Raw genomic sequence first — 17,664 nt, forward strand, 5'->3', positions numbered from 1 at the left:
CATATATAACACATATATTTATATATATTTAAATAAACATAGTAGATCCCCCTCCCAAAGTCTTGGATTATTTGTTTTGAAACAAAGGGATTTTTCAGAAGTTAGAGTCTGTTGGATTGATTCACTGTTAACAGAGGAGCAAAACTGGACTTTAGTTCAGTTCTCTCTAGTGTTAACAATAATTGTAATCACAGTAGAGATAATAGAACAATGTCTGTGGATGTAGCAGCAACAGCAGAAATATCAGATAACATTTTTTTGATCCTAATTATGCACTAGCTCTGTTCAAAGTGCCAACAAAAATTACCTCCCTGTAATGTATAATTCTCTTCCTGTTCTGTGAGAGAGCTGTTATTATTATTACCCCAATTAATGAGCAAGAAAGCTGAGCCTTGGGCTTCATACATGCTTATCACATGGCTGAACTTTACCCCTAGGAGACATCCTATGTCTGAATAAATATGTGGGTAGCTCTTTCTAGGTGTGTTGAGGGGCGGGGGGACTTACTTTTGATAGATTTCACATTAGTTGACTAACATTGGGCACTTCTTAATCTTACTTTATTTAGTTCAGTTCTCCCTAGAGTTTGGTATATCCCTGACCATTCCGGAAAGAGACGTCAACCATCCTAAACAATATAAGGAACACAAGATCATCATGTATCAAGTGATACTTGGAATATATAAGCCAAGAAGAGTTTATTGTCAAAAGTCACTTTATTAAAATAAATATTTAATAGTTTAAAATAAAGGCTATAGAGTCCTTTCAGTATTTGAGAAAACTAGTTGAATCCATGGCTTCCAGAGTTATCTTCCAAGAATTAACATCTAACTTAATTTGAATTCCTTGGGAAACTAGAATTTAAGTAAATGGGCACCAGTTTTCTTAGTTTCTTTAATATTTTTTTCTCTCTCTTCTATCTTGGGAGTACTTTTTCACTTAAACACATTAAGATCAAATGCCATTTTGAAACTTAGACTTCTGGATGATCAGTATAAAAAAAATTTGTAAGAGCTAAAAGGGCCTACGCAAAACCTCAAGGTTATGGCTGGAAATTGAAATGGCTACAGAGATATCTAAGTAGCAAAAATGAATAAAATGGACTCTGTGTGAAAGAGGATAATATTAGTGTGAGAACGAGTAATTAGCATTTAGCTTTGTAGGGATGATAGGGAATAGTGGTGACTGTAGCAAACTGAGGAAACCTGGCTCTCTTTGCTTCAGCCTATTGTTACCGTTCAGAAATGTGGGTCCTGTGTTGGTATTTTTTCCTAGTGTTTGAAGAGAAACTACAGATATTGACTTTTATGTGAATGCTGTCATTTCTTTAAATGGTAGCAAGTTAATCAATGTTTTAACCACACTGTGCTATGCTAAAAATACCTCCAGTGCTTTTGACCTCTGCTTTAGATAAACTCATTGCCTTAGGCCAATGGAAATTACCCAAGAAAGTCAGCTACAGTATCCTTATTCTTATAGTCTGAGCTGTGAGAGATGAATTTGGTGGGAATTGAAATTGCAAAACACATTTAAAAATGTTAAACAAAAACTTAACAAATAACAACAAAACCAAAAAAATGAACAAAAGACAACTTCAAAAAAGTGTGCACTTATTGTAGTATTTCATTGCAGTCATGTCAATAAATTTCTGAATTTTCACTTTCACTGTTAATAATTTTATGACTCTAATTCCATTGAGGATGGTTCTGAGTTCTCTTTCACCTTCTGTCCAGTTTCATTATTGACTTTCCAGCCACCAAACTATTAGACATCTTTACAATCGTGTGCCTTTCAGTTAGTGCACTGACCACAAGCTGACAACGATGAATTCTTTCTATTGAAGACTGAAGAAAACAGTTCTGTCAAGCTTCTGAGAAGACACTAAATAATGTTTTAATTATCATCAAATCCTGGAAAAGTTTCATTGAAGAGTTTAAAAAATCTGGGTGGTCTGATGAAAAATCATCTTCCCCAAGGCTCTCAGCTAAATGGTGACATTCTCTTTAATAGTTGTTCTGAAAAAGAATAAAACACATTTCGGTGGGGAGTTGATCAGATGCTAAAAGGCTCTTAACTCAGACACACCAAATCCCTTTGGTTCTGAATAATAAGAAAACATCAACAATCAAAGGGGACTTCGATGTACTGTGTAGGTGTCACTGGGATCCCTTCAGGTAACTGAGTAATCCAAGGGTGGTATATATTTCTCAGTGGTTTGTAGAGTCATAGATGCCCATGGCAAATGATTTATTGTTCTTTAAGTTTTTGGAATTTAATATCGACAGAATGTTGTTATGGCCATTTAGGGACAAACTAATAACTGTTCCAAAGGTGAAAAGGTGCTGCCCATATTCTGAAGGAGCTTACAATCTCGTGGAGAGTGGACGTGCAAACTAAGAGTATTTTGTAATTGTTGTTCATTGTAACAACATGAACATTTATACATAAATTCTCCCTAATTATAATTTTCATAAAATGTGTTTGACTTTTTATTCATAATCTAACACATTTATTGAAACAAGGAGACAATATAGAGAGATAATGGACTGAGCAAAAGCTCAGTTACACATGGAAAATCAATCATTTTTATAATGTAGCCCAGAGAATAATTTAAAAGTCTTTCATCTCAAATTCATGAATTTACTTGGCATTTGCTATAGGTATTTTGGGACTTATATGCTAGAGGTGCTAAACCGTGGGGGTGGGGTTGGGCATGTAGCAATGTACCGAGACGTTTTTAGGTTGTCACTGCTAGGGTAGCGGTTGCTGCTGGCATCCAGTAGGTGGAACTGTTAAGTCTCCTGAATGTACAGGACAGGCCCCTCAGCCAGATTTGATCTGGTCCCCAACGTCAGTAGTGTCAAAGTTGAGAAACGCTGGTATAGGGTGAGAGAAAAGAGAAAGATTATATGACATCCTTATAATACAAATTGCTGACTATTTGGATTTGGGGGAAGATAATACACTATTTGGGAAAATTTGGGAAGATAATATACTAGGGAAATTAATACTACACAGTCTGGTGGTGTTTAGACACAAAAACCTAGGTAAGAAAAAAATTCTCCACTCATTCCACTGACGTTTATTGAGAGCTCACGAAGTGCGAGGCAGTGCTGTAGGTGCTGAGGATACACCAGACAGGCTGTCTCCATGGAGCTCCTGTCCCAGTGTGGGAGACCAGTAAACAGACAAATACATAACCTGGGACATGGAGGAGTGGGCAGTGCTGGGGGGTAAACAAGCAGAGTAATGTGATACTTAGGCCTGATAGGGGTTGGAGAAGGGACATGCCATGCTGGATGGTCATCAGCGACCTCTCAGGAGGTGGCAAATATGCTGAGAACTGAAGGCCAGCAGGAGGCAGCCAGAAAACAGTGTTCCACGCAGAGGAAGCAGGTGGTGAAAAGGTGCTAATGTGGAAGTGAGCACGCATGTCTGGGGAGGAGCCGGAAGGCTGTGTGGCTGGGCAGTGGCCCAGAATGGGAAACAGGTATGACTAAGAGGGAGGGAGGGAGGAAGGGAGGGGCTAGACGTCAGTAAAGGGACTCTGAAACTCTAGACCAGGATCATCATTGTAAGATAAACATATCTATGGTTGGTAATTTCCCTGTGTTTCTAATTTTTCTCAGTTCCCTAGTCAAATGAGTCCCAAGTGCTTGGCAGTAAGAATAAAATGGAAGAATACTTGCGTCCTTATTTTTGGAGGTGACTGGGAATTGTAGAGGAAGGTTATAGTGTCCCATCCCACTGTTGGTCTTATGCACAGAGTGGGTATAGAAGACAGTAATAGAGCGAAGGAAAGACATATGAGGAAGGAAAAGAGAACGGGTAGCTTTGGCTGGTGTGAGAAGTGATTCCATGGATGTAACAAGAGAAAGGTCAAGTTTAATTAAATAACAGAATTGAGTGGTATAGATTTATGGTGGCGAATTTTGAGCCCTGGGACTTGGAGAGCATGGAATTATCGCAAGGTATTATATGGGTTTTCAAATGTGTGAAGATTCCTTTTTATTATTATGGTAAATTTATTGCTCAGTTTCAGCACCTTCTGTCTAATATACCAAATATGTTTATGATTGTTTATTGAATATTATATGTATCCTCCCAATAGAACATAAGCAAGGAATTTTGACCATTTTGTTTATTAATATATTCTATATGCCTAAAACAGTAGTTCCTAAAGTGTGGTTTGCAGACATTTGGAGTTTTGTGAAATCCTTTCAGGAGATTTGAAAGGTCAAAACTATTTTTATGGTGTACTAAAACCTTATTTGCTTGTTTTCTCTGTTGACATTTGCACTGATGGAGCAAAAGCAATGGTGTGTAAAACTGTTGATGCTTTAGTGTGAATAAAGGCATAGCACCAGACTGTACGAGTGGTCACTGTATACTTCACTGTCTCCCACACATGATGGTGGTGGTGGTGGTGGAGGGGGGTAGGAGGATGCCAGTTTCACTTAAGAATGTTCTTGATAAAGCTGTAAAAATTATTAATTTTGTTAAGTCCTGACTCTTGAACAAGTCTGTTTGATATTCTGTGTGGTGAAATGGGAAGTAGACCTAAGTACTTCTGCATATTTAAGTATTACAGTTGTCTCCAGGGAAAGAATTTGTGTGCCTGTCTGCGTTGCTATGGAACATCATATTTACTTGAAGTAACAACTGTGAGGCAAACTGTGGTTTCAGTTTCAGGGCATTGAGGTATTTGGCAGATATTTTCTTAAAAGACAATGAAGTGAGCTTGAATTCAGCTGGAAAACAACTGAAAATATTTGTTGATGATGAGGAATTCAAGCTTGTAAGTGAATTTAGAGTTTTGGGGAATTTATATCTATGACTGTGAGCTTGACAATGTCCTAATAAAGACTTTCCTCATGAGTCGAATACTGATATTAACTAACAGAATGTGGGTTTTTTGATAATGTATAATTAAATGTGTTAATATTTCACATATTTGCATAACTCTTGATCAGTGTTAAAAAATTTACAAAATCACACATGGATAAAAGAACCCTTCAAATTGCAAGATAGATCAATGGGTTTTAATGGAACAGAGTATGAAAAGTTCACTGATATAGTTTAAGAATCCACATCATGCCTAATTTTTAAGAAACTACCACTTATTTAGTTTTGGTGTTATATTAAAGAATATCCACAAATATCTGAAAATGTTATAGCAATAAACACATTTCTCCCTTTCCCAACTATCATGAGAAATATGTTTTCAAATAGCATATCGTAACAAATTGAAGCATCTATGAGAATTTAGCTATTTTCTATTAACCTAGATATTAAAGAAAGTTGTAATTATATGAAACAGTACCACACTTCTTACTTAATTATTTTGGAAAATATTTTTCATAAGAATATGTTATATATACATTAACTTGTAATGGGTTTATTATTGATTTTTAATAAACTTATACATTAATAAATTGGGTAACAAATATTAAAAATTTTCTTAGTTTTAATTTCTAATATATTAAACATTGATAGATATAATATACATAAATAAAAGCTCTTTGTGGTTCTCCATAATTTTTAAGAGTATGAAGGAGTCCTGAGACCGAAACATTTAAGAACCTCTGCCAAGAACAGTGCCTGGCACACAGCATAAACATTGTTGAATTTTCTCTAATAGTTTGTTGTTAATATGTATTTAAATTGACAGATTAATATTAGCACCACAATATGCATGTCTATCAATTTTTTCATGTTTAGGGAAGGATTCCTACTCAAAAAGTTAGGCATCAATAGGTGTGCAGGCAAGGGTGAGATCCAGTAAACTGGAGAGGTTACAAAAGGTTCACTGTATTAAAGGGCATAATATGTGATTTGCAGGATGGATTGAGATAGTATTACTTAACTTAAAAAATAAACATTCCCTTGATCCAAATCCATTTCCATACCTGTGCTCCCTGTATCAGCAAAAGTTTAAAGTTTTAAAAACATTTTCTGTGGTAATAGCTCCATTTCCACATCCTCCGTTTTCCCCTCTACCCATTCCATTGGGAACTGCTCTGGTCAAAATCAAATGACTGAACTCTGTGTTGTCAAGCCACGTGTCGTTTGTGCACGTGTCGTTTGTGCACGTGTCTTTCGTGCACTGCTTGATTTCTCAGCGCTGTTAAAGCAGTTGGTCACTCCCTCATTCTGGAAACACTCTCTGCTGTTGGCGTTTATGATACCACGTTCTTCTGGATTTGCTCCTACCTTATTGGCTTCTTTGGTTTTTCTTCTGCTTGACATGTACATGTTGGAGTGCCCCAAGGTTCTGTCCTGGGGCCTTTTGTGTTCTCCATCTGTATTCTTCGGAGTGGGGCCATTGGCCCTTCTGCCTGTGAACATTTCCTGCTTTATGTCTTTGTGTTCCGCTCTCTCCTCAAAACTTCAGATTGGCACAGTTAACTCCCTACTTGAGGTCTCCACATTGGTGTTCAGTAGGCATCTCAAACTCAGCATTTCCAGAACATACTCCAATTCTTTCATCCCCAAACCTACTGCTCCTTCAGACTTCTCCATTGCAATAAAATCATACCACTACCAAGCAGGTGTTCAAGACACACTCAAATGACAAGTCTTTTTCATTTATGAGGACTTTGTTTTTTCCCTCAGGAAGACAAAACAGAATAACGTAACTTCTAAAGAATTTTGATGTGATAACATTGTTTTAAGTTCAAGAGGTAAAAGGAAAATATTTACCCTTCCCCCCCACTTATTTTCATGAAACGAGTATACAATTTTCTGCAATAGTGTAGCCCCTCTTAAATTTTTCCCTTTTCACCTTTATATATAAAATTTACCTATCTCTCTATCCCTATAAAATTGGCCACATTTTAAGATGACAGTTGTTGCTATCATCATTCTGAATGTCGAATATTCATAGGAGTACAAAGGTTTACAGCCTGTACAATATTAGGAAATTCAAATTGGCGCCAGGTATCTAGAATTAAAAGTCTAGACCAGTGGTTCTCAACCTTCCTAATGCCCAGACCCTTTAATACAGTTCCTCATGTTGTGGTGACCCCCAGCCATAAAATTATTTTCGTTGCTACTTCCTAACTGTAATTTTGCTACTGTTATGAATCATAATGTAAATATCTGATATGCAGGATGTATTTTCATTGTTACAAATTGAACATAATTAAAGCATAGTGATTAATCACAAAAACAATATGTAATTATATATGTGTTTTCCGATGGTCTTAGGCGACCCCTGTGAAAGGGTCTTTCGACTCCCAAAGGGGTTGTGACCCACAGGTTGAGAACCACTGCTCTAGACTATGAACATCTGTGGGACTTTTGAGAGATCTGTGTGTGCCTGACAAAAAAAAGAGTAGAAAGGACAAAAATGAGAGAGATCATTGAATATACTGAAATTAGGACATTAGCAGGTGTTCTCTGAGAGTAAAACTCATCATGGACTTCACTTTTGAGTTGTCAGTGGCCCAGGTGGGCAGACCAGGCGACAGGGGATTGTGTTCATCTCCCTGTTGTATCTTAGTCCCTTTCTTCCTTCTTTTGATTTCTTTGTAGCAAATTTGTGACATTTTTGCTTTCTTAAGCAATTCATACATGGCATTTGACATATTTTACCAAATGCACGATAAGAGGAAAACAACATGGGGAGCAAGTTGATGAGTTCTGAATCAAGTTAGGGGAATGCTGGCGAGTGAGTGCAAGCTGACACACCTGCCCGTTGAAAGGCCCCTGGAGGCACACCTTCGAGCCTCACTTCCTCCAAGTGTGACTTGGAGATTATTAGGACCTGTTTACTCGTTGGTTGTGATTTTCATTATTGGGGGGCAGGGTCCTCTGGCGGGTTGTTAGCAATCGCAAGTGGCTGAATGAGAGGGTGTTGTACATAGAGGGAGTTCGACAGAGTTGAAAGTCAAGGTGAAACAAATGAACCCCTTTTTTTTTAAAATTCAGATTCACTTGTTTCTCAAAGTCTGTTTTTTTTCAGACTTTGGAAGAATGAACCTAAAGGAATGGTCACCAACATGTGGTCTGTAGACCAGCTGCATCAGGATGCAGATTTATGTGCACCTACGGAGCTTGCTTTCTGGGTCCTGAACCCATCTGCTGAATCAGACCTTCTGGGGATAGGCCAGGGAATCTGTATTTGGAAGAAACTTTCCACGTCGTAAAACACAATAAAAGGTTTGAGAACCACTGGCATGAGGAGCTATTTGCCAGTACTTATTTCCAATATGTTTGTATCAAAATGAAGATGATCTAATTCTAATGAAATTCTGGACCAGTGAGAGTGACTGAATGCAGAGATAAACAGCGTATCCACTCCCTCCCAGGGTTTTGTGACTAGGGTATTAATGCTTTCTTGATTGATATGACAAAGATTGAGTGCCCAGTCACCAAAGTCTGAAAGGACTTTATAGATACTTGTTTTTAAGGGATGATTCTGAACACACATTATTTATCTCTATTTTCAAGAAGGAAGATTTACACATTTTGTGAAAAAATGTCAACCAGTTTTTTATAAGTTTGAACGCTCAACCAACTATCAAAAATCTGCCTGCACAGTTGTGTAAAATGGGGCTCTTGGGAAAAATAAACGCTTGGTCAGAAATGCTAATAAGTTCCAGGTTTTCTGTCGTATACAGTTAAGCAGAAAGTTCCATATTGTCACGGAGGATAAGAAGATAAAAAGTCAGATAAAGATATAGTTTACTTTATTAGTTAGTATTTCCCCTTCTCACTCATATTTTGAATTATTTTGACTATCTCTTTACTTTAATTTATTAGTTTCAGGATGTGACTGAGTTCAATTTATGAGGAAAAGTTTTATAAGTCTAGACTTGAAGTTTAAGCGTTGCTTGCCTGAGAGGTTACCTGTTTACTGTGTGGTCAATATTGAAATGTAAACAAGGCAACTAAACCACCCATGTTATTTTAAGACTAAATGGAAAGGTCTAAAGAGCATTTTTGGTATGAGGATGTGGAAAAATATTCCAGAAAAACAAAACTAAAATTAAACAGAGTAATACTAATTAAATGGACACTTAGAGTCAGAAAATTCAAAACCTGTGTTTTCGTTACCAATTAAATGAAAATTTAGAAAACAGTTCAAAAATTGTGTCATTTTTAAAAAATGATGTTTTATTGTTTTCGGAGAGGAAGAGAGAGGGAGAGAGAGATAGAAACATCAGTGATGAGAGAGAATAATTGATCGGTTGCCTCCTGAATGCCCCACACTAGGGATTGAGCCTGCAACCTGGGCATGTGCCCTGACTGGGAATTGAACCGTGACCTCCTGTTCATAGATTGACGCTCAACCATGAGCCATGCTGGCTGGGCTGTATCATGTTTTGTAAATAAAAAATTTAAGGCAACATCTACTATGTTCTTTTTCATTTTATTTAATTCAGATGAATTATTTTATTCTATTGAAGCTATTAGTACTGTACTGATATGTCTTTGTAGTTATGAATACGAAGTATGAATTGGTTAAATCGGGAATAAAGATGGTGCTAAAATGAATGTTAGGAGTAAGAGCTTGTGCTCATTTCTTTTGTTTCTTTCAAATAGTTTTGTTTTTCTTTTCATAGAAGTTATAACATTCTAATAGTTAAATATTCTGAAAATAAGGAAATGTACAAAGGTTGCTCTCCTACTATCTGGAGGTAACCACTGTTTGCATTTTGGTATATATTACGTATTTTTTTTCTCACGATGCAAGTATACTGACATTGCACAATGTATATATATATACTTGTATGTATATATGTATGTGCGTACACATATGTGTGTACATATCAAGTATACCACTTTGTAAATCTTTTCACCAAATGGTATCTTAGAGACAACTGTTTTACACACGCATTTGAGTATATAATTTTATAACATTCCATTTATGATTATACTTTTGCAGTGTATTTTAAAATGTGAATGTTTAGAAATATATTAAATGATTCCCTTATTGATGGCCATTTACGTTATTTCCAATGTGTCCACTTTTGTAATGAACACACCGAAACCTCTTGTCTGAATATTTTCTTAGGATAAATTTCTAGAGTTACATTTGCTGAGTTAAAGGGAACGCCCATTTAAAACTTGAGATACGTTGTCAAATTGTCCTCAGAAATGTCCTGCCATTTTATACTCTTACTAGCAATGTCTTGAGGTGGTAATTTTGGAACGTTGTGGCCACATCTGGGTTTTGTTAATCTTCTAAATAATTCGTATGCCCCAAACGGGATTCTTACCTTACTTTGTTTGCTACAGTGTCCAGAGAGTCCCTAGAGCTTCTCTGTGCCCTGGGAGTCGGTGCCCCAGTTATACCCTGACTTGGCAGGTGGTGGGTAGAGTCCTAAGACAGACAAGGGAAAGAATGGCCTCACCTGGGCATTAGATAGTTACTGGACAATGTCTTGGGGACACAAATTAACTTTGCTTGATGGAAAGTCTCTTCTCCTTTTCCTTCTAAACTTTCTCTTTTGAGGCTCAATATAAGTAACTCATGCTACTCTTTTTTTCCCTTTGTAAAAATAATAGCTTATTTATCTATGGATTAAAGCTTAATGATCATCATGAATAGTCCCAGTTATTGAAAATGCTAATGAAATTATTTGTCTACTATAGGGCTCTGCAGATCCCTGAGCTGATCCCAGAAATACACATTCTGGCTTCCTAAAACTTGGGGGAGGGATAAAAAGGGGGCATCTTTCTAATTCTTCCTGAAGAGTCACTTTCTCTCCCTCCCTCTCTCAGTCTCTCTGTGTCCTAAAGGGGTTAATTCAGAATTTCTGGCCTTTTTGTTTTTCATTAGAAATCCTCCCCCCTTTTTTTTTTATTAGACTTTGGTCTTTTGTGCTTCATAAGACTTAGAAGTTTAGGAAACATCTGACTCTTAAGTATTTACCACAGAACTTGGAGACTCCAGTGGATAAATTTAATTCACATTTATGTGGCCTTGACCCCAAACTATAAAGGAAATATAATTCTTATTATAGGAACAGCAATGCACAAAGAGTCCCCCTTTTATGATAAAACTATACTCAACAATGATTGGATCTGTAAGCTTTGGTTTCTTGTAAAACACACATTAAGTGTATCAACACAGTTATTTTATTAACCTAATGTTACCTTTATATCTTTTCTTGTTCCACGCAGGCATTCTTACAGCGAATGAACCAGTGTGCAGCATCAAAAGTTGACAAAAATGTCACAGAGGAAACAGTGAAGGTGAGGAGGGACAGTGGGCCCTCACTCCAAACAAATGAAATTTCACCTGGGGGATGTTTCTTCAGGACTCTTTAACCTGCCTTCAGTCCCAGTATACGTTCTTGTGCCATTTACTTGTGTGGGTCATCATTAGAAAAGGAAAGCCAGACGTTGGGAAAAGAAATGGTGATTAAGAGGATGGAGACGGAGACAGAGAGATATTGTTTTTGCCTGAGCCTTGAGACACGTTCGAAAAGACAAAGAAAAATAAACCCAGACCAAGAACCCGAGTGTCTGTGAGAGGGAGGGAGCTGAGCTCTGTGGAAGGCAATTGCTAGAGGTGGCTCAGGAAGATAGGATGTGGGCAGATGCAGCTCCCATCTCTGATCACTAAAGAACAAGTGATCTGGATGGTCCATTGGTGCAGAAAGGAAACTCCGAATAGTATCTGCAACTCAGACAAATGTATAAACATTTCCTTTTAAACTGTATGGAAGGATGATTTTTGCAGAGCTTTGGGGAACACAAAGGGATGGTAAATGAAAATGAATTGTGCTGTAGTCATTATTACTCATTTAAGTTGTATAAATCATCATTGATTTTTCCTTTTGATGCTAACTGGCTGTTGTACTTTACTGAAAATAAAATATTTCCCAGGATTTATTGGCTCTCCTTATCCTATTTCCCCATAAGTTAAACACTAACTTTCAAATTCTCCTACCGGGGGAGTATATTACTTTGCATGCTTTTGGTTGCAAATAACTGCTATTACTCAAATTGACTGGACAATACTTTGGCTCTCAGATTGGGCACTTCAGACAGAAGAGAATGTTCAGGACTCGTGACTCAGGAGGTTAATGAAATTGCCAGGTTCTCTTTAGCTCTTCCCTCTGCCATCCAGGTTATCAGCTCTGCCCTGGACTGCTCCTTCCACAGCTGCAAAATGACCCTGTAGCTATCCAGACAAAGTACCTTTCCGGCGTACCCCTCTTAGGATCGAAAAGCCTGCCAGCCAACCTGCCGGCACTGTTTTACCCACAGCCAATTCTTGTTAATGGGGGTGGGACCACCATGCTGGGATTCAGTCCACTCACACTTTTCCGGAGAGCCAGGAATAGGTTTCTGGTTCCCAAAGCTGTGTGGGAGGAGAGAGGACATCCAGACAAAATTGGTCCTCTGCCCGCTGGGTGGGAGGAAGGAATGGATGTGGGACAGATAGCACTCCACTGAAGTTTTCAGCCTGGAAGAGAACGCTATGCTCGCGTGGACTTCTTTTTTTTTAAACTTGCTTTACCATTGTACTTACTTACACGTTTATTTTCAGATTCTGTTCTCAAACATTGAAGACATCCTTGCGGTACATAAGGAATTCTTAAAAGTGGTGGAAGAATGCCTACATCCTGAACCTAACGCTCAGCAAGAAGTGGGAACCTGCTTTCTTCATTTTGTAGGATACATTTCTGTTTATTTTAAAAGCTCTTATCCCCTACATTTTGAGGTTTAGCTTTTGGCCTGGTAGGATGTGGGAATGCAGCATTAGAAGTAAAATCTGACACCAAAAGTTTAGGGTCTTTTAAGGCCAATGAAATCTCCCGGTTGAGGCCAGAAAAGAGGAGAGGGCCCCACATCATCCATTTTATTCAGTGAAGAATAAACAGCCTTTTCATTTTCCCAACAAGTTAGTTCTTCGCATCCTCTGTAGCTTTGAATTCTAATGAATTTTCAGGCTGTTCATAATGAATGGATTTTTATGTTTCTTTCAAACATGGAGCATTTCTCTTTGGAGCAGAAAAGCCTTCCTCTTATAATGGCGTGCGGAGCCTTTGATCAGTCAGAATGTCCCCTTGTTAATCCCCTGGTGACAAACCTGGAGGTGAACAAACCCGGCCACTCTAGGTACATGGATGTCTGTGCCTGGATTTTTCTCAAGGATGGCTTCTCAGGAGGGGTCCTGAGCAGAGCAGAAGAACAAGCCCGAACTCCACTTTTTCAGATTGTACCTCATGCTTGTGTGATCATTTTTATCTCTTTGGGCACAATAGCTGAAATAACATATGCAAACAATTTGCAAAGTGAAAAGCCTCCTGTATAGTGAAAATTGTTTGCAGAACTAAACAGCATTTATCTAAAAAATGTGCTTGTTATACCATTCCACTGATGCTAATATTCAGAATACTAATTTGAATCCATATTTATCAAAATGCTGAACAAATAACGTTTTATTGAAAATGGGTAAGAGTATTTTGTCATCAAAATCAATTTTTGTTTATTTTAAATTTCTATTTCGTCTTTTATGAAGGTAACTATGTAGTTTCTTTTTTTTGTTTCTTTTACTCATCACATACTTTTTATTAAATTTATTGAGGTGACACTGGTTAGCAGGGTCCTATAGGTTTCAAGTGTACATTTCTATGATACATGATCTGTATATTGCATTTGTGTGCCCACCATCCAAAGTCAAATCAGCTTCCATCACCATGTATTTCGTCCCCTGTCCCCCTGTCCTATATGTAGTTTCTAATTCTGTCCTTCTATATGCTAGTGAGCAGGCTCTGTATATGTTACTTTTATAATAAGAAACTATTTTATAAAGATAATTATATTAATGGGAGAATCTCCTTGGGTGGAGGAAGACGAATGGCTGGAAGCCAGGCATGTTTGTGTCCACTTAACCCAGCCGGTTCCCTTTCCTGAGAGAATCCTAGTCTTCTGCCAGCCTGAGGGGCTGCTGTCTCAGTTCAGGGCTGTACCTGGGAGTCTTCCACCCTGACGCTTATTTCCTCTGTAACACACGATCAGCCTGTCATCCATGCATTCAGCTGAACTATTTCTCAAGTTTGTTTTATTCTGGTTCATAACCATCTCTCTCTCTTTTTTTAATTTTAATTCTTTTATTTCAAGAAAAATGATTTTAAATATACTAATGTTACATGCAATAAACATTAATATTTCAAGAAAGATGATCTTAAATATAATAAGGATACATGAACCATCTCTTGAAATAAGTAATTCAATACATTTCCCACTGGCCATATAAAATAACACTCCATGTTTCTTTCTAATTGCATGTCTTTACAATTTCAGGGGACACACTTCTTTTTTTATATTTAAGAATATTTTTATTGACTTTTAGAGAGAGAGGAAGAGAAAAGGGAGAGAGAGAGAGAGAGAGAGAGAGAGAGAGAGAGAGAGAGAAATACCGATGTGAGAGCGAATCATCAATCAGCTGTCTCCCGCACATCCCCCACCAGGGCATTGGGCTCAGAACCCAGGCATGTGCCTGACCGGGAATTGAACTGGCTTTTGGTGCATGGGATGATTGATGCCCAAGCAACTGAGCCACACTGACCAGGGGGACACCCTTCTGTTTTAATATTTGATCTATACATTTTCTGTCTTTCTCTTTGGTTGGTGCTGCTTTGAGAGATGCTGATCATAGCCAATTAGATAAAATCTTACAGATGGAGGAAAGCTTAGAGACTATGATGGCGAAATCCCTCCTCTTTTTGTAAGTGTCCTGTCTCTAGTATCAGTGAAGGTTGCTTGTTTTTACTTGATCACTTTTAGTGACAGCTCCACTTATTAGAAAATCTTTGTGTTAATCCAGAATCTGCCAATCACTGCCCATCACTCCCTTGCAATTTCCACCTAGTGGTTCTAGTTTTGTGTTTTGGAGCTACATAAAATTGTAAATTCTTTGCAATATGACAACTTAAGTATAGTTACTATTTTCTTATTTTTTTTATACTAACATATTTTCTGAAATGATCTCTCATATGCAGTGGCTTCCTGACCTTACTCACTTACTGCTGTATTTCTCCTGTTAGTCAGTGTTCCTCTTAAACACACAGCCCAGTGAATGTGAAAGGAAGGGTGCTGTGTGTCTAGAGCCCTGGGTGATCTGGTGTACGCTTTCCCTCTACCTACAATGCTTTCTTTCCTCTCCCTGCCTGGGAATCATGGACTCATCTCTCTGGACCTTGCTTTAATGTTACTTCCCTTTTAAAGCTGTATATGAATCCTCTCAGCAAAGCTAGGGACTCCCTTCTCTGTAAGTTCCTACCACTTGGTTCATTTACCTGTTTTTGCATATATCCTATTGGACCGTAATTAATATATCTAGCTCCTTTCCAAAGCTATTCTTCATAGATCAGGGAAAGGAAATAAATAAAATGTATTTATATATACATATGGGTATAGTTTTTAATACATAGTAAACACTTCATAAAGTTTGCTCATAAACATCACACAGGTTACTATTTCAAAAGGCTAATAAAATGACTCTAACTCATTCTTCCTTGATTTCACAGAAAGACAAGTTTCGTATTTATGATGAATATTGTAGTAACCATGAGAAGGCACAAAAATTGCTTCTGGAACTTAACAAAATTAGAACAATCCGAACATTTCTTTTGGTAAGTACATATTTAGGTGTTACCATATGCTGCTCTTCGTTGGCAGGCCCACCAAGCGCTGAGGAATAGCATCGGTGTGGTGCAGAAGCTGTTCCTGGTACAGCTCTTTTACCATAGCCCAGTAGTCGGCAAACTGCGGCCCCTTGAGTGTGGCTCTTCCAAAAAATACCACGTGCGGGCGCACACGTACAGTGCGATTGAAACTTCGTGGCCACACTCAAGGGGCCAAAGAGCCGCATGTGGCTCGCGAGCCGCGGTTTGCCGACCACGGCCATAGCCAGTCTAGGAGGCTAGAGTCCTTTCATAAACACCGGAGGTGAGAGTTGGGAGAGGCTAGTATGTGGGGACACACTGAGAATGCCCTCTCCTGGTTGATTCTGAATTGCTTGTGAAACCCACAGGTTCCCAGGGAGAGAAGACATTTATACAAGTTCAACGTTGCTTTTGTATCCCTCACTTCCTGGGGTTTCCTTTGCTTCTGCTAAGAGAGCTGTAAGTAGGGAAGTAACAGGACGGAAACAAACGATGGGTGTGGTAGAAAAGAAATTTAAAGACTGATCTTTCTTCTACATACTTTCCTTCTTCAGTTTTCATAGAGCAAAAATGCGTATTTAATTTCTTTAGGGTAACACAAATAAATGCGTATTTTGGCAGTTAGTTGGCCAGTTTAATTGCCAGGGAGAAATATGCTGCAAGTGTAGACTTCAGTGATATTTAGCAGACTGTGGAGTGGAACAGCCACCCCCACGATCTGGGTTTAGAGCATTGTCGTTTCCCCCAAAGCCCCTCATGCCTGTTTATAGCCCATCTCCACTCTCGTCATCACCTCCAGGTAATCACTGATTTGCTTTCTGTCTCAATGGATTTGCCTTTTCTGCAGGCTTTATATAAATGAAATCACACCATGTAAACTTTTTTATGCCAGGCTTCTTTTACTGAGGAAAATGTTTTTGAGGTTCATCCTTGTTGTAGTATGTATCTGTATTCCACTGATATTTATTGCTGAATGACATTATTCATGATCATATTGAATGGATATACCATTTTTGTTTATCCATGGCCAGTTATGAACATTGGGTCAACAAGAGTGGCTATAATAATGATGGACCTTAAAGATACCACATATGAAAGGCCATTTCAGAGAGAGACATTTGTTAATGTAGAAAAGTCAGGAAATGTTTAGTTTGGGCTATCGTACATAATGCTTTTATGAACTTAACATTTACGTACAAGTCTTTCTATGGACATATATTTTCATTTCTTGGGTATATACTAAGAGTGGAATTGCTGGGCCATAGTACGTGCATGTTTAACTTATTAAGAAACTACCAATGTGGCTGTGCCATATCCACCAGTAGTATGAGGCTTGCAGTTTCTTTGCCAACACATGGTATCACCATGCTAGGTGATTTTTATTTGTATTTCTCGAATGACCAATTATATTAAGCACGATTTCATGTGTTTATTAGCCATTCATATATTCTCTCTAGTGAAATGCTCACTCAAATATTTTGCTATATTTAAATTGCAATGTTTATCTTATATTGAGCTATAACCTTATTTTGGATACAGTTCCTATATCAGTCATATAATTTGCAAATATTTCCTCCCAGTGTGGTTTGTCTGTTCATTATAAAAAATTGTCTTTTGAAAATCAAATGTCTTAAATTTTGTTGAAGTCCAGTTCATTAAATTTTTTTCATTATGGCGTGCTTTTGTTGTCATATTTAAGGCATCTGTGTTCAGGTCTTATACTTATTTTGTTAAATTTATTCCTAAGTATATTATTCTTTTTGATGTCGTGATTGGGATTGTCTTAATTTAACTTTTGGATTCAGTGCTAGTACTAGTATGCAGAAATTTAATTGACTTTTGTATATTCTTGTGTTGTATCCTGTGATTTAAATGCATATATTAGTTCTAGAAGATTTTGGAGGATCTTTCACAAATAAGACAATGGAATTTCACTTCTTCCTCTTCAATGTGATGTCTTTTTTTTTCCTTGCCTTTTGCATTGGCCAGAACCAGTACAGTGTTGCATAGAAGTAGTAAGAATGGACACTCC

At 37.8% G+C, this 17,664-nt stretch overlaps 1 protein-coding gene across 1 annotated transcript in view; it reads left to right on the top strand.

Annotated features, from left to right (window-relative positions):
* The window catches only part of PREX2 (phosphatidylinositol-3,4,5-trisphosphate-dependent Rac exchange factor 2), a 247,513-nt gene that overhangs the window by 72,756 nt on the left and 157,093 nt on the right, over positions 1 to 17,664 (top strand). The window contains exons 5-7 of the mRNA XM_014539787.1: positions 11,134 to 11,205; positions 12,509 to 12,631; positions 15,495 to 15,599. Coding sequence (XP_014395273.1) covers positions 11,134 to 11,205; positions 12,509 to 12,631; positions 15,495 to 15,599 — 300 coding nt within the window. The remainder of the gene's footprint in view (positions 1 to 11,133; positions 11,206 to 12,508; positions 12,632 to 15,494; positions 15,600 to 17,664) is intronic.

This window comes from Myotis brandtii, unplaced genomic scaffold, assembly GCF_000412655.1.
Source record: "Myotis brandtii unplaced genomic scaffold, ASM41265v1 scaffold23, whole genome shotgun sequence".
Lineage (NCBI taxonomy): Eukaryota > Metazoa > Chordata > Mammalia > Chiroptera > Vespertilionidae > Myotis > Myotis brandtii.